The sequence below is a fragment of the Oncorhynchus tshawytscha genome, linkage group LG34, assembly GCF_018296145.1.
Source record: "Oncorhynchus tshawytscha isolate Ot180627B linkage group LG34, Otsh_v2.0, whole genome shotgun sequence".
In the NCBI taxonomy this organism is placed as follows: Eukaryota; Metazoa; Chordata; class Actinopteri; order Salmoniformes; family Salmonidae; genus Oncorhynchus; species Oncorhynchus tshawytscha.
The window spans coordinates 4,206,747-4,233,806 of NC_056462.1; the positions used below are offsets into that span (position 1 = coordinate 4,206,747).

General features: G+C 43.4%; 1 protein-coding gene across 2 annotated transcripts in view; it reads right to left on the reverse strand.

Moving 5' to 3' along the window:
* LOC112231747 (SLAM family member 5) overlaps positions 1-22,106 on the reverse strand; it is a 30,868-nt gene extending 8,762 nt beyond the window's left edge. For both annotated transcript variants that reach the window (XM_024398506.2, XM_042311832.1), the window contains exon 1: positions 21,893-22,106. In XM_024398506.2, coding sequence (XP_024254274.1) covers positions 21,893-21,962 — 70 coding nt within the window. In that variant the 5' untranslated portion in view covers positions 21,963-22,106. The remainder of the gene's footprint in view (positions 1-21,892) is intronic.
* Between the last annotated feature and the right edge of the window lie 4,954 nt (positions 22,107-27,060).

A 27,060-nucleotide genomic window follows, 5' to 3' on the forward strand; every position in this document is an offset into this window, starting at 1 on the left:
CTGTAGCAGCTGTGTGCACAAAAAAAGATATATTATTCATAAAACAAATCCAGAACTGCCTCCCCTACTTGAAGTAGAGATTACTTAATTCAGGGAGAGCAAACAAGAATGTGACACTGTCCAGATGCTGATGGAAGAGTTGAGGCATTTCCAGGAGGAGAGCCGTGCTTCAATAGAACAGTTAAGACAGAAGTTAAGACAGAAGTTAAGACAGAACACTTAACACGACACAGTCCAATGATGCCCTCCAAGAGGAGCTGTGTGTGGTAAAGGTGGAGCTGCAGCAGAGAGAGAGAGACATCGATTACCTCCGTCAGCAGCAAATGACTACGCCACCAACAGAGCAGCCCCATACGCCTGAGCACAGTGCATCCTTCAACCCATCTGCACCACTTCCCCACAGTCTCTTAGGGTCCACCCTGACCTGCCAATCTCCCAGCCTGCCACATCCTACCCTGCCTCGCCAACCTCCCAGCAGTCTGACCATATTCAGCTGGACACACCTCCAGAGGACAGGATCCAGTTCAACCCAGGATACCTCCCAAAACTGCAGTTCTGATAGACTCTAATGGAATGTATCTGGAAGATAGGAGACTATTTCTGAGACACCAGACATCTAAATGATGTTGGCCCACTACTGACAGTGCACTTCAACTGCTCTATCAAGTCAAGCAGGAAAAACCTGACATCCTTGTCATACATACTCGGACAAAGGACCTGAGCACAAAAGGACCTGAGCACAAAAGGAGAAAGAGTGGCTGAGGAAGTGAGAAAGGTGGCATAGAAAGCACACACCCTTTTCCTACGGACAAACATTATTATATCCATCCTTCTACCAAGGAAAGTTCTCCCATGGCAAATGATCCAAAATGTCAACAAAAAAATCACCATGGACTGCTCCTCACTACCATTTGTCAGCATCTCTCACCATCACACCCTGATATGTGAGCACCTGTACGACCATGTACACCTGGACCATGAGGGAGTCAGAATCTTTGCCAAGGACCTGAAGGATGCCATGTTAGGCAGAGTTCCACAATTATACCAGCCCAGCAACAGAGTCCCCCCCACCTCCCCACAATCCAAGTAGAAAGAGAAGGCCAATCTCATATCATATCACCAGCACCTAACAACATGTCCGAGCCAAGCGGCGCTAGACCCAGACCAGCTCTGCCTAGCGGTGCCAGAACCAACACAGCTCAGCTCAGCGGTGCCAGAACCACCTCAGCTCAACTCAACATTGACGGACACAGCTCAGCTCAGCCCAACACAACCCATCACAGCACTGGACTGTACTCTAGGGGTAGGACAAATAGTGATCAACAGGAGGGTACACCAGACCATACATCAGCCTCATTGCCAGTCCACATATGCAGAGGTAGGCTCTGGTAAGAGACTTATAGACCATTCAGCCATCGGAGAGACAACCAGACCCGGGCCCGCCTCAGCACAGCTCAAGCAGACCCGGCCCATCACAGCACAGCTCATCCAGACCTGGCCCACCTCAGCACTGCTCTATCAGACCCGGCCAGCCTCAGCACAGCTCAACCAGGCCCGGCCCATCACAGCAGAGCACAACCAGACCCGGCACACCTCAACTCAGCCCAGCTCTACACATCACCGACCACTACCCTAGGCTCTGGAAAAACTCTGTTGAGGGTAGTGCACTACAAGATGCAGTCCACACCATGTAGTATTCTCATCATCAGCCCTCAGATGCTGAGTTTGGAGCTTCACCAGCCACACTGCCCTTCACACCACCCTCCTCAATTACCCCCCACTACCTCCCTCCCAGGCAAGTTTTGGTTACCCTCCCTATTCCCATCCCCAGGACAAGCCTAGGACCAGTCTGCCCCCAATAGCAGCCCCAACTCTGCAACAGGAGCCAAGCCAAGGCCTCTGGTGGTTAGAGCATTGGGCCAGTGACTGAAAGGTTGCTGGATCGAATCCCCGAGCTGACAAGGTAAAATCTGTTGTTCTGCCCCTGAGCAAGGCAGTTAACCCACTGTTCCCCGGGCGCCGAAGACGTGGATGTCGATTAAGGCAGCCACTCCACTCCCCTGTAGCAGCTCCACGTCTTTATCCAGGTGGACTGAGCTCTGCCAACACTGCTCTCCCAGTTCCCGCCCCAGCCCTTGCAGCCAACGACTTGATAGAGGTCTGTCAAATGCTCAGTCTGCTCTGCTTTCACGTGGTTGGCCAGGGACCTTGGAAAAGTCTCAGGTCACTCAACAAATAGCTGCAGATGACCCTATGCCCGTTAGCTCTGGTGGGAATGAGCTTTATAACCCCTTTGACTTTATCTCTCATAGGGGGTTTGGGTTAATCCACCTAAATGTGCAAAGTATGATAGAATTTACATTTGGGTACAGTACTCATGTCCTGACATTCTGGTTCTCTTGGAAACATGATTAATTGGTTCTGTCTCTGATAAAGACATTGAAGTAAATTATTATCATATATTTAGATGTGACAGATTACAGAAAGAGGAAGGAGGGTGGCCATATATGTACTATCTAATTTCATTGCATCCCAATCTTTAAATATTTCTGTTCCCAAGATATTTGAGTTCCTGGTTGTAGATGTGTCCATAAACAATAGTATATGTATTGATTTTAATCTGACTCAATTGATCTCAAAACTCACATGGCTAAATGTGAAAACCCCTTTTAACTCCTCATTGATTGACTTAATTCTTACTAATAACCCCGATGAATATTTGTCTAGTGGAGTATTTGCATATGGTCTCAGTGCTCATTGTCCCATAGTATGTATTAGAGATACAAAACAGCAAAATACAATTCATTGTTTAATTGAGAAGGAACATTTGAAAAAGTTTCCCCCTCAAGGGTTCTATTCCGATTTAGCCACTGTCTCCTGCATTCCTGACCCCGAGTTGGCTCTCCAAAATGTATTCTCCAGATGTATTTTTCTGGCAGATAAACACGCCCCTTTTAAACAAAGATAGCTCAGAAGAAAACCAAGCTCATTCCGATGAGAAAGCAGGCCTGGGCCAAAGCAAGGAAAACGGACTCTGTAGTGGATTTAGGGCTGGGCGATTTGGCCAAAATATAATATCACGGTATTAAAAAAAAATTGGACGGTACTTTTAGTTTTTGAATAATAAAAGTTATACATTTGCTTTAAGAGTATTGATTGATCCTATGGTGGCAACACATATATCCTAAATGATTTCAATGAATTTTTCTCCATTCTGATTGTTTTATAATGTTCAATGCAACCAAAACTAATTTCAGCACTTTTATCATTTCCGCATTTCCTGCACTCAATTGCAGTGGTGGTAAAAGTACCCAATTGTCATACTTTATTTACAGATAGCCAGGGGCACATTCCAACATCTGCACAAACTTTGATCTTGCAGACTCAAGAAACACAAATTCTGAGGCAGTAGGGATGACCAGGGATGTTCTTTTGATAAGTGCGTGAATTTGACCATTTCCCTGTCCTGCTAAGCATTCAAAATGTAATGAGTACTTTTGAGTGTCATGGAAAATGTATGGAGTAAAAAGCAAAACAAATATATATTTAGGAATGTAGTGAAGTAAAAGTAGTCAAAAATGGGGGGGCCTCCCGGGTTTTTGACCCAGCAGTGGTCCAAGGCACTGCATCGCAGTGCTACCTGTGCCACCAGAGACCATGGGTTCGAGCCCACAATTGGGCTCCCTGCAGGGTTTGGCCGGCAAGCATTTGGCCGGCAGGGATGTCCTTGTCTCATCGTGCACTAGCAACTCCTGTGGTGGACTGGGCGCAATGTACACTGACCAGGTCGCTAAGTGTACGGTGTTTCCTCCGACACATTGGTGCGGCTGGCTTTCAGGTTGGATGTGCGCTGTGTTAAGAAGCAGTGTGGCTTGGTTGGGTTGTGTTTCGGAGGACGCATGGCTCTCGACCTCCGGCTCTCCCAAGTCCATACAGGAGTTGTAGAGATGAGACAAGACAGTAACTACTAACAATTGGATACCACGAAAGTAGTACTTTTTAAATAATTTTTACTTAATTACTTTAAGCCTCTGTTTACACAGGTGTTCAAAAGTGCATATCAGACCGAACGCCTAATGCTTCCTACACTCTAAAAAAATGCTGCGCTGGATCACTATAGCACATAACCAGCACTGCTGGGTTAAGTGAAGGACCCAACATATTGGGTTACTTGATTTACCCCCAAAAATGTGGTTATTTAGCCCTAGCAGTGGGTAGCTTTTTACTGTTTTGCTGGATTATTCTTATTCATGTATTTTTGACCCAGCAGTGGGTTATTTCTTACTTTATTGCTAGGTTATTTTGTTTTACCTTCTCTTTATTACATAATCTGTTAATTTGTAAATGTACAAATATTTCTAACAGTAACAATCCATTTTACAACGTTACTACTGTACGCAGTCTGACATTCTTAAAATGACATATGGCCAATCATGACAAATTCTAGATAAAATACTGTAGCGGCTGTCTTGGGTGGAAGAAGGAGAGGACCAAAGCGCAGCGTGGTTAGTGTTCATCTTTTTAATAAACTGAACACTTCAAAAATACAAAACAACAAATTGACAACCGAAACAGTTCTATCTGGTGCAGACACACAGACTGAAAATAACCACCCACAAAACACAAAGGAAAACAGGCTACCTAAATATGGTTCTCAATCAGGGACAACGATAGACAGCTGCCTCTGAGAACCATATCAGGCCAAACACAGAAATAGAAAAACAGACTGCCCACCCCAACTCACGCCCTGACCATACTAAATAAAGACAAAACAAAGGACCGAACGTGACAAATAAAAAATGTTTATTTTAAGATATACATTTTAGCTATAAAATGAAGTCATGCAAAAGATAAACAATGATGATGAAAGCCAGGCAATTGTCCCCAGAGTCAGAACAAAGGGTTTGGCATCTTGTTTTTTTGGTCACTTGACAGAGATATTCAGCCATATTGGTTCCAGCCTAGAATAGGATAGGATTATAAAATGTTGACCTCATCACACTCTTGCACAAGCCTGTGTGATGGATGCTAATCTGCACTGAGTTGAGTCCATCCACTTTGTGCATGGTTTACAGCAGGGGTGGGAAGAGTACTGAAATATCCTACTCAAGTAGAAGTACTGTTACTTCAATTAAATTTGAGTCACGTAAAAGTAAAGCTACTTGTGTAAAAAAAAATACTCAAGTAATAGTCAAAAGTAGCTAATTTAATATGTACTCAGTAAAAGTAATTGAGTTACTTTTAAAGCATAAACATTGACCTTGACAATTAGCTAATGTTGCTACACATCTTGTTACAGATATTTCCATGCATTAAAATGAAAAAGGTAATAGAGGAAATTAATGTACAGTATGAACTAGGTTCATTTATTTAATGATCTGCATGTAAAATATACAATTAACATTTGAAAAGAAATGAAACATTTCAAGAAATTTATATCAGTGGTGGAAAGGCTACTGAAATATCTTAATCAAGTAGAAGTACTGTTACTTTAATTACATTAAAATTACTGACTGAAAAATACTCAAAAGTACAAGTACTTGGAAAAGCTACTCAATTACAGTGACGAGATCATTTGTAATTAGTTACTTCCCACCTCTGGTTTACAGTATTACATAATATTCAATATTACACATGTAAACTTACACTACAATATGATTTTTGGGCCTCACCAATGCTTGGACAGGCAGTATTATTTCCAACTCGTTACACTGGTGGTTGGATGAACACTCTTAGGATCATGTCATATTTAGTATCTGGGGGACAAATGCATCACAAGGTTTTAGGGGACAGTCAAAATGGATAAACATTTGAGACACTACATTCATTTCAATATGTGCACTCAGTACACTGGTGGTTGGAGAAGCACTCTCAGGGCCATGTCGTCTTTAGTATCTGGGAGACAAAGACAATGTTAGCTAACCCATTAAGTGGAGAGTCAAAATGGATAGCCTAAACATGTGTGAACAATTGAGACACTCCTTTCATTTTAATATGTAGCTAGCTATAGCTACCTAAAGTAACTGTGTCTGCATCTAGATTGAGACTACATAGCCAGCTAACTAATATAAACGATTAGGCAAAAAAAGTCACGAAAAGCATGAGTTATATGTTTGCCAACTAGCTACAACCATGTTACATGAACTCAGAGACAGGGAATAGGCCTAGCTTAGTAAAATATATAGCTAGCTAGCTGGTCTAGCTAGTCAAACTGGGTCGGAAACCTAATGTTTGAGCTAACTTAAGAGGTCGACCGATTATGATTTTTTTCAGCGTCAATATCGATACCGATTATTGGAGGACCAATAAAAGCAGATACCGATTAATCTGACAATTTTATTTATTTATTTGCAATAATGACAATTACAACAATCTGAATGAACACTTATTTTAACTTAATATAATACATCAATAAAATAAATGTAGCCTCAAATAAATAATGAAACATGTTCAATTTGGTTTAAATAATGCAAAAACAAAGTGTTGGAGAATAAAGTAAAAGTGCAATATGTGCCATGTAAAAAAGCTAACGTTTAAGTTCCTTGCTCAGAACATGAGAACATATGAAAGCTGGTGGTTCCTTTTAAAATGAGTCTTCAATATTCCCAGGTAAGAAGTTTTAGGTTGCAGTTATTATAGGAATTATAGGACTATTTCTCTCTATACCATTTGTATTTCATATACCTTTGACTATTGGATGTTCTTATAGGCACTTTAGTATTGCCAGTGTAACAGTATAGCTTCCTTCCCTCTCCTTGCCCCTACCTGGGCTCGAACCAGGAACACATCGACAACAGCCACCCTCGAAGCATCGTTACCCATCGCTCCACAAAAGCTGCGGCCCTTGCAGAGCAAGGGGAACAACTACTTCAAGGTCTCAGAGCGAGTGACGTCACCGATTGAAACGCTATTAGGGAGCACCCCGCTAACTAGCTAGCCATTTTACATCGGTTACACCAGCCTAATCTCGGGAGTTGATAGGCTTGAAGTCATAAACAGCTCAAGGCTTGGAACACAGCAAAGAGCTGCTGGCAAACGCACGAAAGTGCTGTTTGAATGAATGCTTACGAGCCTGCTGCTGCCTACCACCGTTCAGTCAGCGATAGCAAATCCTAGACTTAATTATAACATAATAACACACAGAAATACGAGCCTTTGACCATATTAATGACCTAATCCAGAAATTATAATTTAGAAAACAAAACGTTTATTCTTTCAGTGAAATACGGAACTGTTCCGTATTTTATCTAACGGGTGGCATCCCTAAGTCAAAATATTGCTGTTACATTGTACAACCTTCAATGTTATGTCATAATTATGTACAATTCTGGGATATTAATTACGGTCTTTGTTAGGAATAAATAGTCTTCACACAGTTCGCAATGAGCCAGGCGACCCAAACTGATGCATATACCCTGGCTGCTTGCACAGAACGCAAGAGAAGTGACACAATTTCCCTAGTTAATTTTTTTTTATGTTAGCAGGCAATATTAACTAAATATGCAAGTTTAAAAATATATACTTGTGTATTGATTTTAAAGAAAGGCATTGATGTTTTTGGTTAGGTACACATTGGTGCAACGACAGTGCTTTTTCACGAATACGCTTGTTAAATCATCACCCGTTTGGCGAAGTAGGCTGTGATTAGATGAGAAATTAACAAGCAGGACACGCTAGCTAAACTAGTAATATCATCAACCATGTGTGGTTAACTATTGAGTATGTTAAGATTGATTGTTTTTTTTATAAGATAAGTTTAATGCTAGCTAGCAACTTACCTTGGCTTCTTGCTGCACTCACGTAACAGGTAGTCAGCCTGCCACGTAGGCTCCTCATGGAGTGCAATGTAAGGCAGGTGGTTAGAGCGTTGGACTAGTAACCGGAAGGTTGCAAGATCGTATCCCCGAGCTGACAAGGTAAAAATCTGTTGTTCTGCCCCTGAACAAGGCAGTTAGCCTAGGAACGGTGGGTTGTCATTGAAAATAAGAATGTGTTCTTAACTGACTTGCATAGTTAAATAAAAGGTAAAAAAAAATATTCCACAATCAGTGTCCAAAAATGCCGATTACTGATTGATATGAAAACATGAAATCGGCCCTAATTAAAAATCGGTCGACCTCTAAACTTGACTCCCTGACGTGAAACAATGCACCACAAAGTAGAGTTAACGTTAGGCTTACAGAAGACAAGCTTTCTACAGGCACTGACATTGCTAGCCAGCCAAATGACAAAAAAAAAAATTACATTTTTGATACCACACAGCACATAAAATAAATTGTAAGCTAGCCAGCTAAGTTAGAAAACGTTAGCTAAGTAGTTAACTAGCCAGCTAATGTTTAAGCTAGCATGCATGGTGTTTGCTAGTTAGCTTGCATTATCTAAAATGTTCAATGACTGAGATATGTCATTTTAATAGTTAGGTCCATTTAACCTGAATGGATAATTAGCGTTGTTAGCTAACTTTTTCTGACAGTTTTTGGTCAGCCATAACTACTTGCCCATTTATCCGTCAAAATAATTCCACTGTGAGCAGGCGGCAGCTGCAACAATACTCATTCAATAGCTTGCTGGAAACTTTGATATGGCTGGATAATTAACCCACCCACTGGTCATATATCAATAACCCAGCATCTTTTAGAGTGTAGGTAGTTTATGAATTTTAGTTTAGAAAATGATCTCTCCACAGAAGCGACAGTTACCGCTTGATTGTCGTAGCAACAACTGGGAAACTGAGCAGAAGTTGTGTTGTGCTTCAAATACAGCAATTCTGTGACATTTTTAAATTGTGCCCCCCATTCTCATTAACTGCCAGCCTGGGGACAGGCCATCTAGATACTGGACAGCCAATAAATGAGCAGATAAACAGTTCTTGAGAGTTGAAAAAAAGCTGTTTGTGATTTCCTCGTGAACCGGCGTTTGAGTTATGTGGTTGCAATATCAACAGCCGTTATCTCTGGTATATCTTGGCATGCATAATTCAAGACTAAGTTTAAATTGTGTGCTGCGCAGTGGATATATAATGCACATTTTTTCAGGAAAGACTGTCTGGCGTGGCAAAGCTCAGTATAGAAAACAGTCTGGCTCGCAAACTGGTTCTACAGGCCGTGGTGAAAACATTTGCACACAAAAATAGAGGACTTCACGACACCAAATTGTATTTAATTAGATCTAATTTACCTTGAATATTGCAGCCCATTTGTGTAAGGTGTTATCCAGATGAAACTTGTTGAGTTCAACAATAAATAGCGGGTGAAATTTATCCTCAAGCCGATAACTTTTTTTCCAATTTGATATGTAATGTTTATTAAAGTTAGCAGCTAAATACGGTATATAGCTTTATATAGTACACTGCACAATGACACATTCCCGAGTAAGTTGGTGTTTTGAGGGTGGACTGACTGTATTATTTGGCATTAATAGACTGGTTTTACGCTCAACTTTCTGTCCAAGCTGGGAGAGATCATGAGGACGGCTCATGTCATACAGGTTCAGGTAACCTATACAGGACAGCAGTTTATTTTTTTAATTTTTTTATTTCACCTTTATTTAACCAGGTAGGCTAGTTGAGAACAAGTTCTCATTTGCAACTGCGACCTGGCCAAGATAAAGCATAGCAGTGTGAACAGACAGAGTTACACATGGAGTAAACAATTAACAAGTCAATAACACAGTAGAGAAAAAAAGGTGAGTCTATATACATTGTGTGCAAAATAATTACAATTTTGCAGATTAACACTGGAGTGATAAATGATCAGATGGTCATGTACAGGTAGAGATATTGGTGTGCAAAAGAGCAGAAAAGTAAATAAATAAAAACAGTATGGGGATGAGGTAGGTAAAAATGGGTGGGCTATTTACCGAGACTATGTAAATCAAATCAAATTTTATTTGTCACACACACATGGTTAGCAGATGTTAGTGCGAGTGTAGTGAAATGCTTGTGCTTCTAGTTCCGACAATGCAGTAATAACCAACAAGAAATCTAGCTAATAATTCCAAAACTACTACCTTATAGACACAAGTGTAAGGGGATAAAGAATATGTACATAAATATATATGAATGAGTGATGGTACAGAGCGGCATAGGCAAGATACAGTAGATGGTATTGAGTGCAGTATATACATATGAGATGAGTATGTAAACAAAGTGGCATAGTTAAAGTGGCTAGTGATACATGTATTACATAAGGATGCAGTAGATGATAGAGTACAGTATATACGTATACATATGAGATGAATAATGTAGGGTATATAAACATTATATTAGGTAGCATTGTTTAAAGTGGCTAGTGATATATTTTACATCATTTCCCATCAATTCCCATTATTAAAGTGGCTGGAGTTGAGTCAGTGTGTTGGCAGCAGCCACTCAATGTTAGTGGTGGCTGTTTAACAGTCTGATGGCCTTGAGATAGAAGCTGTTTTTCAGTCTCTCGGTCCCAGCTTTGATGCACCTGTACTGACCTCGCCTTCTGGATGATAGCGGGGTGAACAGGCAGTGGCTCGGGTGGTTGTTGTCCTTGATGATCTTTATGGCCTTCCTGTAACATCGGGTGGTGTAGGTGTCTTGGAGGGCAGGTAGTTTGCCCCCGGTGATGCGTTGTGCAGACCTCACTACCCTCTGGAGAGCCTTACGGTTGTGGGCGGAGCAGTTGCCGTACCAGGCGGTGATACAGCCCGACAGGATGCTCTCGATTGTGCATCTGTAGAAGTTTGTGAGTGCTTTTGGTGACAAGCCAAACTTCTTCAGCCTCCTGAGGTTGAAAGAGGCGCTGCTGCGCCTTCTTCCCGATGCTGTCTGTGTGGGTGGACCAATTCAGTTTGTCTGTGATGTGGACACCGAGAAACTTAAAACTAACTACCCTCTCCACTACTGTTCCATCGATGTGGATAGGGGGGTGTTTCCTCTGCTGTTTCCTGATGTCCACAATCATCTCCTTAGTTTTGTTGACGTTGAGTGGGAGGTTATTTTCCTGACACCACACTCTGAGGGCCCTCACCTCCTCCCTGTAGGCCGTCTCGTCGTTGTTGGTAATCAAGCCTACCACTGTTGTGTCGTCCGCAAACTTGATGATTGAGTTGGAGGCGTGCGTGGCCACGCAGTCGTGGGTGAACAGGGAGTACAGGAGAGGGCTCAGAACGCACCCTTGTGGGGCCCCAGTGTTGAGGATCAGTGGGGTGGAGATGTTGCCTACCCTCACCACCTGGGGGCGGCCCGTCAGGAAGTCCAGTACCCAGTTGCACAGGGCGGGGTCGAGACCCAGGGTCTCGAGCTTGATGACGAGCTTGGAGGGCACTATGGTGTTAAATGCCGAGCTGTAGTCGATGAACAGCACTCTCACATAGGTATTCCTCTTGTCCAGATGGGTTAGGGCAGTGTGCAGTGTGGTTGAGATTGCATCGTCTGTGGACCTATTTGGGCGGTAAGCAAATTGGAGTGGGTCTAGGGTGTCAGGTAGGGTGGAGGTGATATGGTCCTTGACTAGTCTCTCAAAGCACTTCATGATGACGGAAGTGAGTGCTACGGGGCGGTAGTCGTTTAGCTCAGTTACCTTAGCTTTCTTGGGAACAGGAACAATGGTGGCCCTCTTGAAGCATGTGGGAACAACAGACTGGGATAGGGATTGATTGAATATGTCCGTAAACACACCAGCCAGCTGGTCTGCGCATGCTCTGAGGGCCCGGCTGGGGATGCCGTCTGGGCCTGCAGCCTTGCGAGGGTTGACACATTTAAATGTTTTCCTCACGTCGGCTGCATTGAAGGAGAGTCTGCCTGCAACTAAAACATGCGGTGTCAGTGGCACTGTATTGTCCTCAAAGCGGGCAAAAAAGTTATTTAGTCTGCCTGGGAGCAAGACAGCTGCAGCGATCGGTTAGCTGCTCAGATAGCAGATGTGTGAAGTTGGTGAGGGAGATAAGTCTCCAACTTCAGCGATTTTTGCAATTCGTTCCAGCCACAGGCAGCAGAGAACTGGAACGAAAGGTGGCCAAATGAGGTGTTGGCTTTAGGGATGATCAGTGAGATACACCTGCTGGAGCGCGTGCTACGGATGGGTGTTGCCATCGTGACCAGTGAACTGAGATAAGGCGGGGCTTTACCTAGCATGGACTTGTAGATGACCTGGAGCCAGTGGGTCTGGCGACGAATATGTAGCGAGGGCCAGCCGACTAGAGCATACAAGTCGCAGTGGTGGGTGGTATAAGGTGCTTTAGTGACAAAACGGATGGCACTGTGATAAACTGCATCCAGTTTGCTGAGTAGAGTGTTGGAAGCAATTTTGTAGATGACATCGCCGAAGTCGAGGATCGGTAGGATAGTCAGTTTTACTAGGGTAAGTTTGGCAGCGTGAGTGAAGGAGGCTTTGCTGCGGAATAGAAAGCAGACTCTTGATTTGATTTTCGATTGGAGATGTTTGATATGAGTCTGGAAGGAGAGTTTACAGTCTAGCCAGACACCTAGGTACTTATAGATGTCCACATATTCAAGGTCGGAACAGTGCAGGCAGCAAATGGTTGAAAAGCATGCATTTGGTTTTACTAGCGTTTAAGAGCAGTTGGAGGCCACGGAAGGAGTGTTGTATGGCATTGAAGCTCGTTTGGAGGTTAGATAGCAGTGTCCAAGGACGGGCCGGAAGTGTATAGAATGGTGTCGTCTGCGTAGAGGTGGATCAGGGAATCGCCCACAGCAAGAGCAACATCATTGATATATACAGAGAAAAGAGTCGGCCCGAGATTGGACCCTGAGGCACCCCCATAGAGACTGCCAGAGGACCGGACAGCATGCCCTCCGATTTGACACACTGAACTATGTCTGCAAAGTAGTTGGTGAACCAGGCAAGGCAGTCATCAGAAAAACCGAGGCTACTGAGTCTGCCGATAAGAATATGGTGATTGTCAGAGTCGAAAGCCTTGGCAAGGTCGATGAAGACAGCTACACAGTACTGTCTTTTATCGATGGCGGTTATGATATCGTTTAGTACCTTGAGCGTGGCTGAGGTGCACCTGTGACCAGCTCGGAAACCAGATTCCACAGCGGAGAAGGTACGGTGGGATTCGAGATGGTCATTGACCTGTTTGTTGACTTGGCTTTCGAAGACCTTAGATAGGCAGGGCAGGATGGATATAGGTCTGTAACAGTTTGGGTCCAGGGTGTCTCCCCCTTTGAAGAGGGGGATGACTGCGGCAGCTTTCCGATCCTTGGATCTCAGACGATATGAAAGAGGTTGAACAGGCTGGTAATAGGGGTTGCGACAATGGCGGCGGATAGTTTCAGAAATAGAGGGTCCAGATTGTCAAGCCCAGCTGATTTGTACGGGTCCAGCAGTAGGGGTGCATGGGTAAAATCATGCGGAAGCCAAGCCAGGGAAAAAAACAAACATATTACAACCTGTGTTGTGATAATTGCATTGTTTGCTCTATAACCTGTTTGTTCATATACCTTGACACCGTGATATGTGACCCGTTTCAAGAAGCTAGGTGTATTTCGCACTTCACTACTTCTCTTTTATTTTATTTTTCTAGGAGTGGATCAGCTTTAATAATGTGGATAGATTGTCGCTTCCATCAATGTAATTGTCTGCATCATTTCAAATCCCCCATATATTTTTGGGATAAATAAATATTTATACACACACAGTTGAAGTCGGAAGTTTACATACAATTTTTCAACCACTCACCAATATCTTATATCTTGTTAACAAACTATAGTTTTGGCAAGTCGGTTAGGACATCTACTTTGTGCATGAGACAAGTAATTTTTCAAACAATTGTTTACAAGCCAGATTAATTTATAATTCACTGTATCACAATTCCAGTGGGTCAGAAGTTCACACACTAAATTGACTGTGCCCTTTAACAGCTTGGAAAATTCCAGAAAATTATGTCATGGCTTTAGAAGCTTCTGATAGGCTAACTGACATCATTTGAGTCAATTGGAGGTGTTCCTGTGGATGGATTTCAAGGCCTATCTTCAAACTGAGTGCCTCTTTGCTTGACATCATGGGAAAATAAAAAGAAAATCAGCCAAGACCTCAGGTCTCAAAATTGTAGACGTCCAGAAGTCTGGTTCATCCTTGGGAGCAATTTCCAAACACCTAAAAGGTACCACGTTCATCTGTACAAACAATATGCAAGGTACAAACAACAATATGCAAGTATAAACACCATGTATAAGTATAAACGAAGCCATCACACCGCTCAGGAAGGAGACGCATTCGGTCTTCAAGAGATGAACTTACTTTGGTGCGAAAAGTGCAAATCAATCCCAGAACAACAGCAAAGGACCTTGTGAAGATGCTGGATGAAACAGGTACAAAGGTATCTATATCCACAGTAAAATGAGTCCGATATCTACATAACCTGAAAGGCCGCTCAGCAAGGAAGAAGCCACAGCTCCAAAACCGCAATAAGAAAAAGCCAGACTACAGTTTGCAACTGCACATTGCGACAATGATCGTACTTTTTGGAGAAATGTCCTCTGGTCTGATGAAACAGAAATAGAACTGTTTGGCCATAATGACCATCGTTATGTTTGGAGGAAAAAGGAGGATGCTTGCAAGCTGAAGAACACCATCCCAACCGTGAAGCACTGGGTTGCAGCATCATGTTGTGGGGGTGCTTTGCTGCAGGAGGGACTGGTGTACTTCACATCATGAGGAAGGAAAATTATGTGGATATATTGATGCAACATCTCAAGACATCAGTCAAGAAGTTTAAGCTTTGTCCATTGGGAAGACCCATTTGCGACCATTACCCCAAGCATACTTCCAAAGTTCTGGCAAAATGGCTTAAGGACGACAAAGTCAAGGTATTGGAGTTAAAGCCATCACAAAGCCCTGACCTCAATCCCATAGAAAATTTGTGGGCAGAGCTGAAAAAGCATGTGCGAACAAGGAGGCCTACAAACCTGAATCAATTACACCGGCTCTGTCAGGATGTCACGCCCTGGGTGACATGAGTAACCACCACGCTGCATTTTGGTCCACTTCTCTTTCAAACGGAAGAAAGCCGTTACAGAATCACCCACAACTGCACAACTGGACCAAGCAGCGTGGTGACAGGCAGCGACAGCAACAGCAGCGAAAAGAGGAATGGACATCGGAGGACATTATGGACAGCAAGTGTATAGAGTATACGACTTGGGAGGAAATAGACAGGTGGGCGGTCGACCCAGAGAGAGTGCCGGAGCCCGCCTGGGATTCACTGGAGCAGTGCGAAGAGGGCTATAGGAGAATGGAGTCGAAGAGACAAGCACGGCGGCGCAGAAGGAAGCCCGAGAGTCAGCCCCAAAAATGTATTGGGGGGGTCAGGGAGAGTGTGGCAGAGTCAGGGTTCAGACCTGAGCCAACTCCTCCTGTTTATCGTGAGGAGCAGCGATCACAGGACTTCTGGACGTGGGAGGAGATATTGGTCGGAAAAGGACCCTGGACACAGCCTGGAGAATATCGCCGCCCCAAAGAAGAACTGGAGGCGGCGAAAGCGGAAAGGCGCTGGTATGAAGAGGCAGCACGGCGACGCGGATGGAAGCCCGAGAGTCCACCCAAAAAATGTATTGGGGGGGGGGGCTCAGGGAGAGTGTGGCAGAGTCAGGGTTCAGACCTGAGCCAACTCCCCCTGTTTATCATGAGGAGCCAAGGAGGAGACCAGAACCAGAGCCGGTGTTGGAGGTGAGTGGAGCAGAGACTGTGAAGGAGTTAATGGGGAAAGTGGAGGAGAGAGTTATGAGGGAGTTGCTAGTTTGGTGCTTTAGGTATGATATTCGTCTGACTGAGCGTGTCGGGGTCTCCCGCCTGTTTAGCGCTGCCAGAGCCTTCCTCCTCTCCAGCGCTGCCAGAGTCTCCTGCCTGTTCAGCGCTGCCAGTCTGCATGGAGCAGCCAGAGCTGCCAGTCTGCATGGAGCAGCCAGAGATGCCAGTCTGCATGGAGCAGCCAGAGATGCCAGTCTGCATGGAGCAGCCAGAGATGCCAGTCTGCAGGGAGCAGCCAGAGATGCCAGTCTGCAGGGAGCAGCCAGAGATGCCAGTCTGCAGGGAGCAGTCAGTCTGCATGGAGCAGCCAGAGCTGCCAGTCTGCATGGAGCAGCCAGAGCTGCCAGTCTGCATGGAGCAGCTAGAGCCGCCAGTCTGCATGGAGCAGCTAGAGCCGCCAGTCAGCCAGGATCTTCCAGATCTGCCAGTCAGCCAGGATCCGCCAGTCAGTCAGGATCTTCCAGATCCGCCATTCAGCCAGGATCCACCATTCAGCCAGGATCCGCCATTCAGCCAGGATCTTCCAGATCCACCATTCAGCCAGGATCCGCCAGTCAGCCAGGAGCCGCCAGTCTGCCAGGATCTTCCAGATCCGCCATTCAGCCAGGATCCACCAGATCCGCCATTCAGCCAGGATCCACCAGTCAGCCAGGATCTTCCAGATCCGCCATTCAGCCAGGATCCACCAGTCAGCCAGGATCCGCCAGTCAGCCATGATCCGCCAGTCAGCCATGATCTTCCAGTCAGCCAGGATCCGCCATTCAGCCAGGATCCGCCATTCAGCCATGATCTTCCAGATCCGCCAGTCAGCCAGGATCCACCAGACAGCCAGGATCCGCCAGTTAGCCAGGATCTGCCAGAGCCTACTACCTGCCTGAGTTTCCTCTCGGTACTAGGCATCCCCTCAGTCCCGAGCTTCTACCTCAGTCCCGAGCTTCTACCTCAGTTCAGTGGGGTCCTGGGTGAGGGTTATTAGGCCAAGGTCGGCGGCGAGGGTCGCCAATCAAAGGACGCGTTACAGGGGGACTAATACTTGGTTGGAGTGGGGTCCACGTCCCGAGCCGGAGCCGCCACCGTGGACAGCCGCCCACACGGACCCTCCCCTATGGGTTTTAGTGTGCGGCCGGGAAGGGGGGAAATTCTGTCACGCCCTGGTCTTAGTATTTTGTGTTTATATATTTATTTGGTCAGGCCAGGGTGTGACATGGGTTTATTTTGTGTTGTGTTTTTGTATTTGGGGTTTAAGTAGGTATTGGGATTGAGGCTGAGTAGGGTTGTCTAGTAAAGTCTATGGCTGCCTGAGGCGGTTCTCAATCAGAGTCAGGTGATTATCGTTGTCTCTGATTGGGAACCATATTTAGGTAGCCCGGGTTTCACTGTGTGTTTGTGGGTGATTGTTCCTGTCTCTGTGTTTGTTGTCACAAGATAACCTATACAGCCTTTCACGGTCCGTTTGTTGTTTTGTATATTTAAGTTATTTCATGTTTGTTCATTTTCATTAAAGAACATGAGTAACCACCACGCTGCATTTTGGTCTGCTTCTCTTTCAATGGAAGAAAGCCGTTACACAGGAGGAATGGACCACAATTCACCCACGTTAAACAATTTAAAGGCAATGTTACCAAATACTAATTGAGCGTATGTAAACTTCTGACCCACTGGGAATGTGATGAAAGAAATAAAAGCTGAAATAAATCATTCTCTAATATTATTCTGACATTTCACATTCTTAAAATTAAGTGGTGATCCTAACTGACCTAAAACAGGGAATTCTTACTCAGATTAAATGTCAGGAATTGTGAAAAACTGAGTTTAAATATATTTGGCAATGATGTATGTAAACTTCCAACTTCAACTGTGTGTGTGTGTGTGTGTGTGTGTGTGTGTGTATATATCCACACACACACACACACACACACACACACACACACACACACACACACACACACACATATATATATATGCATAAAATCTGAAAAAAATGAACATCCCTTTTTCAGGACCCTGTCTTTTAAAGATAATTCGCAAAAATACAAATCTTCATTGTAAAGGGTTTAAACACTGTTTCCCATGCTTGTTCAATGAACCATAAACAATGACCATGCACCTGTGGAACAGCCGTTAAGACACTAACAGCTTACAGACGATAGGAAATTAACATCACAGTTATGAAAACTTAGGACACTAAAGAGGCCTTTCTATTGACTGAAAAACACCAAAAGAAAGATGCCCAGGGTCTCTGCTTATCTGCGTGAACATGCCTTAGGCATGCTGCAAGGAGGTATGAGGACTGCAGATGTGGCCAGAGCAATAAATCGCAATGTCCATACTGCGAGACGCCGAAGACAGCGCTACAGTGAGACAGGACGAAAAGCTGATCATCCTCGCAGTGGCAGACCACCTGTAACACCTGCACAGGATTGGTACATCCGAACATCACACCTGCGGGACAGGTACAGGATGGCAACAACTGCCGATTTACACCAGGAATACACAAATCAACCGTCAGTGCTCAGACTGTCCGCAATAGGTTGAGGGAGGCTGGACTGAGGGCTTGTAGGCCTGTTGTAAGGCAGGTCCTCACCAGACATCACCGCCAACAACGTCGCCTATGGGCACAAACCCACCATCGCTGGACCAGCCAGGACTGGCAAAAAGTGCTCTTCACTGATGAGTCGCGGTTTTGTCGCACCAGGGGTGATGATCGGATTCGCGTTTATCGTCAAAGGAATGAGCGTTTACACCAAGGCCTTCATTCTGGAGCGGGATCGATTTGGAGGTTGCCTGGGGCGGTGTGTCACAGCATCATCGGACTGAGCTTGTTGTCATTGCAGGCAATCTCAACGCTGTGCGTTACAGGGAAGACATCCTCCTCCCTCATGACCCTCCAGCCGGACAATGCTAACAACAGGTGGGGCTAAGGCTTAAGAGGGTGTGAACAATGCTGAATAAGTCTCGACAAAGAAGAGCTCTCCAGTAGGTGTACCAAAACATTCAAGGTACATTTTCTCAAAAGTGGGGTCACAGTTTATCAACATTCAAAACAGAATTACTTTCACATTGTTCCTCACCTGCATTGCATGATATACCATTTTCCAGCTCTGAGTCTCTACGTTTATCCAATGTAGAAAAAAAAACAATTTCAAATGTTGCCACATCAGACTGAATCCAGTTCTATAGGCCAGGCCTATAAGGCTGAGACATTAAGAAGACACAATGATAGAATACATTTAACCACACCTTAATTTGATCAAAAACCGTAGAGCAATATCTGTCAGGTGAAGTCCACAAAACATATTGCTTATGACAAACAGTTACATTGACCTACAGCATGGTCAAGTTAATGTTTCTGACATTTTCGGACTACTAAACAACTGTTGATTTAGAATCACAGAATTACCAAAAGTCAAAGAAAACAGGTGCTGCCTCCTATTCAAGCACCATTTCAACTTCAGAATCATCTAATCAACTATGCTTAGTCTAAAACAGTGACAACTAAAATATATATATAGAAAAAAACGACTTGCCTACTTAAATAAAAGGTTAAATAAAATTAAATAAATATGTGGTTGTCAGTGGTACTGATTTCTGTGAGTGTGCGTGCTGGCATGCAAGTTGAAAAAAACGTAGACTCACACTACTTGTAGAGAAACTCCAATGACATCCTCCTCTTTCATGTTGGAAACAGTCATACAGTAGGTCATACAGTAGGTCATACAGTAGGCTAAAAGCTTTCAGGTCGTTGTTGTTGTTCTATGCTGCCTGGCTAAAATGCTTGCTAGCTGGCCAAACTTCCTTTAATTGGCAATGATGTGTCAGACCAGCTAGTTTATGTTAGCCTATAGTAGGCCTATAGCATGTAAATATTGTCTGTCCTCGGTTGCAACACTCACTTCCGAGTTCCTGCCTCTAGAAGCAATGCCAACACAAGAACTGTTCATTGGGAGCTTCATGAAATGGGTTTCCATGGCCGAGCAGCCATACAAAAGCCTAAGATCACCATGCGCAATGCGAAGCGTAGGCTGGATTAATGTACATTTCGCCATCATTGGACTCATTGGAGCAGTGGAAACGCGTTCTTTGGAGTGATTAATCATGCTTCACAATCTGTCAGCTCTATGGATGATTCTGAGTTTGGCAGATGCCAGGAGAACGCTACATTCCCGAATGCAGTGCCAACTGTAAAGTTTGGTGGAGGAGGAATAATGGTTTGGGGATGTTTTTCATGGTTAGAGCTAGACCCCTTAGTTCCAGTGAAGAGAAATCTTAAACTACAGCATACAATGACTTTCTAGATGATTCTGTGCTTCCAACTTTGTGGCAAGAGTTTGGGGAAGGACTTTTCCTGTTTCAGCATGACAATGCCCCCGTGCACAAAGTGAGGCCCATACAGAAATGGTTTGCCGAGATTGGTGTGGAAGCACAGAGCCTGCACAGAGCACTGACCTCAACCCCATCAAACACCTTTATAATGAATAGAAGCGCCGACTGCGAACCAGGCCTAATCGCCCAACATCAGTGCCCGACCTCACTAATGCTGGGAGTCCCAGCAGCAATGTAATGGAAAGCCTTCACAGAGGAGGGTAGGCTGTTATAGCAGCAAAGGGAGGACCAACTCCATATTAATGCCCATGATTTTGGAATGAGATGTTTGACGAGCAGCTAACCACATACTTTTGGTCATGTCGTGTGGCTCTTGAACGTCTTCATTCTCAGTTAAGACATTCATGTGAGACACTTACACCCTAAAAAACACAGCTTTTTTGTCCCACACTATGACCAGAGGAACATCACATTTGTGGTGGGCTGACCAGTGATCAGACCATGACCTTTTAAAAAAAAAGTACATCGCCTGTTCCAATGACCTGCCTTTCGCTCTTCCGTGTGTCAGACAGCCTCTGACCACATAATCACAGGAAACCACAAACATTTCCTGTTTAATGTCCCACTTGAATGTAGCTTAAATACCACTGAGTCTGAATATTATTTTTACCTAATGACCTTTAGATAATGACCGCCATGAAATAATGTCACGACTTCCACCGAAGTTGGTCCCTCTCCTTGTTTGGGCGGCGTTCGAAGTCACCGACCGTCTAGCCATCACTGATCCTTTTTTCATTTTCCAATGGTTTTGTCTTGTATATCGCACCTGGTTCCAATCCCATCAATTACATGTTGTGTATTTAACACTCTGTTTCCCCTCATGTCTTTGTCTGTGATTTTCTTTCGTAAGTGCTTGTGCACGTTTGTTCTGGCGTTCGTAGGTTTTTTTTTTTTTTACCCATGTTATTATTGTTATGTTTCCCAGTGGTTTTTGTTTAATAAACTGCGCCGTTGGAAACACAGTTTCTCTCTTCTTCGTCTGACTTCTTCATTTTGGGGATAAAGCCATGCCCATTGTCCTTCAATGATTCATCATTGTTGAGGGAATTCCCAAGTCACAACACCATAAAGTTGCATGTTTACTATCCCATCCATAGTCTTTAGTCTTTTCAGACATCAATCGGCAGGCACTGTGAGCTCTGTCAGTTGGCCAAAATTTGAATAGATTGCAAATTAGTTTCAAATGACAAGCTACAGTCTAAGAGAACTAGAAAAGGTTGTCAGCCTGTTGTTTCTAAAATATTATTAATCTCTCATCCAAATGATTCTATGAATCAATAAAGTATTGGCATACTCTGTAGTTGGTGTATAGATCACAAACGTTTATAGCCTTTTTTAGAAACTAGTCTCTGTCTGTATCTATACCGTACTAAAAATATTGGTCTAAAGTTCAGACAGGATTCAGGAGGATAGAGAGAGGAATGTTCTTTTGGAATGAGTCTTAGCGATAGGCTAAGTGCCACTGTTTAAATGTGGCACTGTTTAAATGATTTAGCATTTACAAATTTGACCATATTTAGTAAGGGGGAGGGGGATTAGGGAAATTTCCAGTCGGTCTGTGCTCAACGCACTATGGCTGCTAGCCTCTCTTATTAGGATATACAACAAACATACAAAGATAGACCTAAATGTTTTTTTCTTTCCAAAGTTACTAATTAATACATTGAACATTTAAAAAATATAATGTTTAGGCTACTTATCTATCATCTCCTACTTACACTTTTAGTTAGTGCAGCAAATCAGTAACAACAAAAGAAACATACCTTCAATGAGAAAATACAACAGCATGAACGTCAGTCTGGCAAGCCTTCTCCATCTGAACAAATGGTTCATTGCTATTAATCTCGAGCTGTTCAGTGGTGCGCACTGTGAAGAACCTGAAAGATGTGATCTTGTCGTTGTACAGAGGAGAGTAGAGAATAGACTCAACCGGACCAGCAGTACTCTGGGGTTTATTAATTTAGCCAATTCTGTTGCAAAACGTTTCTTAAACAGAAGGAAATGGAAAGGGGAGGGACCCACCTGAATTTATCCAATAGAAACTCTCATTTTAGTTGCAGCTGTTTGGACTAATGATTACACCCCTGATCTCATCACCAGCAGTGGTGTAGCTGCCAACCCTGTCAGTAATCACATCATCACAGTCAACATCACAACACCCTGTGAAGATGGAGGACTTGGAGAAGACGTATGTGTGAGAAATCATATAATTCATTATTGCCATCAGTTCATTGGACTATAATACCCATTCCTCTTGAGACAGGGAGCGGTTAGTAAATTTGTTGTGTAGTGATGAACCCGTGTATTATAGGTTGTTAAAGAGCACCTTCTAGTGGAGAAATGTAGAATTTCACAGTGAACTGTTGGCACAATCTTGTATGGTATGGTACCTTATATGTTCTATTATGTGAGGTATATACACTGTGTGTACAAAACATTAGGAAAACCTGCTCTTTCCATGACATACACTGAACAGGTAAATCCAGGTGAAAGCTATAATCCCTTATTGATGTCATGGTCACCTGTTAAATCCACTTCAATCAGAGTAGATGAAGGGGAGGAGACAGGTTAAAGAAGGATTTTTAAGCCTTGAGACTATTGAGACATGGATTGTGTATGTGTTCCATTCAGAGAGTGAATGCGTAAGACTAAATATTTTAAGTGCCTTTGAACAGGGTATAGCAGTAGGTGCCAGGTGCACTGCTTTGAGTGTGTCAAGAACTGCAATGTTGCTAGGTTTTTCACACTCATCACTCAAGAATGGTCCACCACGCAAAGGACATACAGCCAACTTGACACAATTATGGGAAGCATTGGAGTCGACATGGGCCAGCATCCCTGTGGAACGCTTTCGACACCTTGTAGAGTCCATGCCCTGGCGAATTAAGGCTGTTCTGAGGGAGGGTGCAACTCAATATTAGGTAGCTATTCCTAATGTTTCATACACTCAGTACCTTCAGAAACTATTCATATCCATTGACTTATTCTACATTTTGTTGTGTTACAGCCTAAATTACAAAAGGATTTAAATATATTTTTCTCTCACCCATCTATCTACACACAATACCCCATAATGACAAAGTGAAAATACGTTTTTAGAAATGTTTACACATTTATTGAAAATGAAATACAGAAATATCTTATTGACATATTCACACCTCTGAGTCAATACTTTGTAGAATCATATTTGGCAGCAATTACAGCTGTGTCTTTCTGGGTAAGTCTCTAAGAGCTTTGCAGACTTGGATTGTACAATATTTGCACATTATTCTTATTCATCAAGCTCCTTCAAGTTAGTTGTTGATCATTGGTAGACAGACTTTTCAAGTCCTGCCATATATTTCCTATCCGATTTAAGTGAAAACTGTAGCTAGGCCACTCAGGAACATTCAATGTAGTCTTGGTAAGCAACTCCAGTGTATATTTGGCATTTTGTTTTAGGTTATTGTCCTGCTGAAAGGTTCATTTGTCTCCCAGTCTGTTGGAAATCAGACTGAACAAGGTTGTCCTCTAGGATTTTGGTTTTGCTTAGCTCTATTCCGTTTATTTGATTCTAAAAAAACTTCTAAAACCTTGCCGATGACAAGCATACCCATAACATGATGTAGCCACCACCATGCTTGAAAATATGAAGAGTGGTATTCAGTGATTTATTGTGTTGGATTTGCCCCAAACACAACGCTTTGCATTCAGGTCATAAAGTTAATTTCTTTGCCACATTTTTTGCAATTTTACTTTAGTGCCTTATTGCAAACAGGATTCAATGTTTTGGAAATTTTTTATTCTGTACTGGCCTTCCTTTGTCATTTAGGTTAGTATTGTGGATTAACTACAATGTTGTTGATCCATTAAATTCTGTAACTGTTTAAAGTCATCATTCACCCTATGGTGAAATCCCTGAGGGGTTTCCTTCCTCTCTGGCAACTGAGTCAGGACGGACGTCTGTATCTTTGTAGTGACTGGGTGCATTGATACACCATCCAAAGTGTAATGAATAACTTCACCATGCTCAAAGGGATACATTCAATGTTGTTTTTACCCATCTACCAATATGTGGCCTTCTTTGTGAGTTATTAGAAAACCTCCCTGGACTTTGTGGTGTTTGAAATTCACTGCTCGACTGAGGGACCTTACAGATAACTGTATTTGTGGGGTACAGAGATGAGGTAGTGATTCAAAAATCATGTTAAACATCATTAATGCACATACTGTGCATCAGTCTGATGGATACTGGGTTCTAACTTCTAAACTTGGAATAGGGTTAATTATCAGGTATCCTATTGAAATATTGAGTGCTATTGTCTAGAGGGTCTACACCAGAAGTTAATGCTTATCTGTAGGAGGAATGTATATGGTGGGTGCAATTGAGCTTGGAATGTGCTGATTGCAGGGGAAATGATCACATGTGGCAGCACTGATAAGGGGAGAGAGCCGTGGATTAGTGATGAAGGGGGTCGAGGACAGGTCTGTTAAGGGAGAAGGACCAGTTTATTGCCTGCGCCACTTAATTTCCTGCCTGGCAACAGAGATGTAATGTTTGGAGATTCCACCCCAAATTGGGGTACATTTACCACCGCTATTGGAAATGTGTTTTGGTCGGTTCAGCTGTTCGTTCCTTTGGGATGAATAAACTTGGTTTAATCTTTCATAGTCTCAGTCGAGTTCTTGCTCTAATATTTAGAACCTAACAGTTGGGGCTGAGAGCAGGGTTCACCACGATTTGCAGTTGAACTAGATATTTTGGATCAGTGAAACAGGAGCCGGCACCAGAGACAAGGTAGGCACAGTTCTGACACCTGTTATCACTAATTCTGACATCTTGGGGAGATCTGAACCAATTATAGAGTCTGAACCAATTATAGGATATGGACCTATAAAGCCTGAGCTTATTCAGCGGTGAGGTATATGGTCCCGGAAGGTAATCCCAAACAGGTTGGTACCTGTATAGGGTAAGTCCTAGGGGGTACATCCAGAGTGGGTTAGTTAATGTGACTAATATAAAGTATAGGGTAAGTCCCGGAAGGTAAGCCCGAGCAGGCTGGTACCTGCAGAGGGTAAGTCCTAGGGGGTAACTTTCGAATTGGTTGGTTCCTGTGAGTACTATAAGAATAGGGTGAGTCCCGGAAGATAAACCCGAGCAGTCTATACCTGCAAAGTCCTTCCGGGAGTTGGTTCCCTGCTAAACCTGTAATGAGAGGTTGAATGTCTCAGCTGCAGTGGCTGTGAGGCAGCATAGTGCCAGTGGATGGATAAAGTGTCTGGAGGAGAGCCTCATCCATGGTTAGAAAAGGAAAAAGATAACATGATTAGAGTTAATGAGCAGTAGCAATAAGGAGATGGTTATGCCCTATTGGTGCGGTGAACCGTGACAGATTATGTGGAAATAGGAAGACAAGTGTGAATTATTTTGGTAATGTGTGTTATCAACAACAGTGATAGTGAACTTTGGACTATGGCGCTATGCAGTATTTTGTTTTTTTATGTATTATTTCTTACATTGTTACCCCAGGAAATCTGAAGTCTTATTACATACAGCTGGGAAGAACTATTGGATATACAGTGGGGCAAAAAAAGTATTTAGTCAGCCAACAATTGTGCAAGTTCTGCCACTTAAAAAGATGAGAGAGGCCTGTAATTTTCATCATAAGTACACTTCAACTATGACAGACAAAATGAGGGAAAAAATTCAGAAAATCTCATTGTAGGATTTTTAATGAATGAATTTGCAAATTATGGTGGAAATTAAGTATTTGGTAATCTACAAACAAGCAAGATTTCTGGCTCTCACAGACCTGTAACTTCTACTTTAATAGGCTCCTCTGTCCTCCACTCGTTACCTGTATTAATGGCATCTGTTTGAACTTGTTTTCAGTATAAAATACACCTGTCCACAACCTCAAACCTCAAGGCCTGAATCTGCAAGGTAAGCAGCTTGGTTTGAAGAAATCAACATTGGGAGCAATTATTAGGAAATGGAAGACATACAAGACCACTGATAATCTCCCTCAATCTGGGGCTCCACGCAAGATCTCACCCTGTGGGGTCAAAATGATCACAAGAACGGTGAGCAAAAATCCCAGAACCACACGGGGGGACCTAGTGAATGACCTGCAGAGAGCTGGGACCAAAGTAACAAAGCCTACCATCAGTAGCACACTACACCGCCAGGGACTCAAATCCTGCAGTGCCAGATGTGTCCCCCTGCTTAAGCCAGTACATGCCCAGGCCCGTCTAAAGTTTGCTAGAAAGCATTTGGATGATCCAGAAGAAGATTGGGAGAATGTCATATGGTCAGATGAAACCAAAATATAACTTTTTGGTAAAAACTCAACTCGTCATGTTTGGAGGACAAAGAATGCTGAGTTGCATCCAAAGAACACCATACCTACTGTGAAGTATGGGGGTGGATACATCATGCTTTGGGGCTGTTTTTCTGCAAAGGGACCAGGACGACTGATCCGTGTAAAGGAAAGAATGAATGGGGCCATGTATCGTGAGATTTTGAGTGAAAACCTCCTTCCATCAGCAAGGGCATTGAAGATGAAACGTGGCTGGGTCTTTCAGCATGACAATGATCCCAAACACACCGCCTGGGCAACGAATGAGTGGCTTCGCAAGAAGCATTTCAAGGTCCTGGAGTGGCCTAGCCAGTCTCCAGATCTCAACCCCATAGAAAATCTTTGGAGGGAGTTGAAAGGCCGTGTTGCCCAGCAACAGCCCCAAAACATTACTGCTCTAGACGAGATCTGCATGGAGGAATGGGCCAAAATACCAGCAACAGTTTGTGAAAACCTTGTGAAGACTTACAGAAAACGTTTGACCTCTGTCATTGCCAACAAAGGGTATATAGCAGTATTGAGATAAACTATTGTTATTGACCAAATACTTATTTTCCACCATAATCCTACAATGTGATTTTCTGGATTTGTTT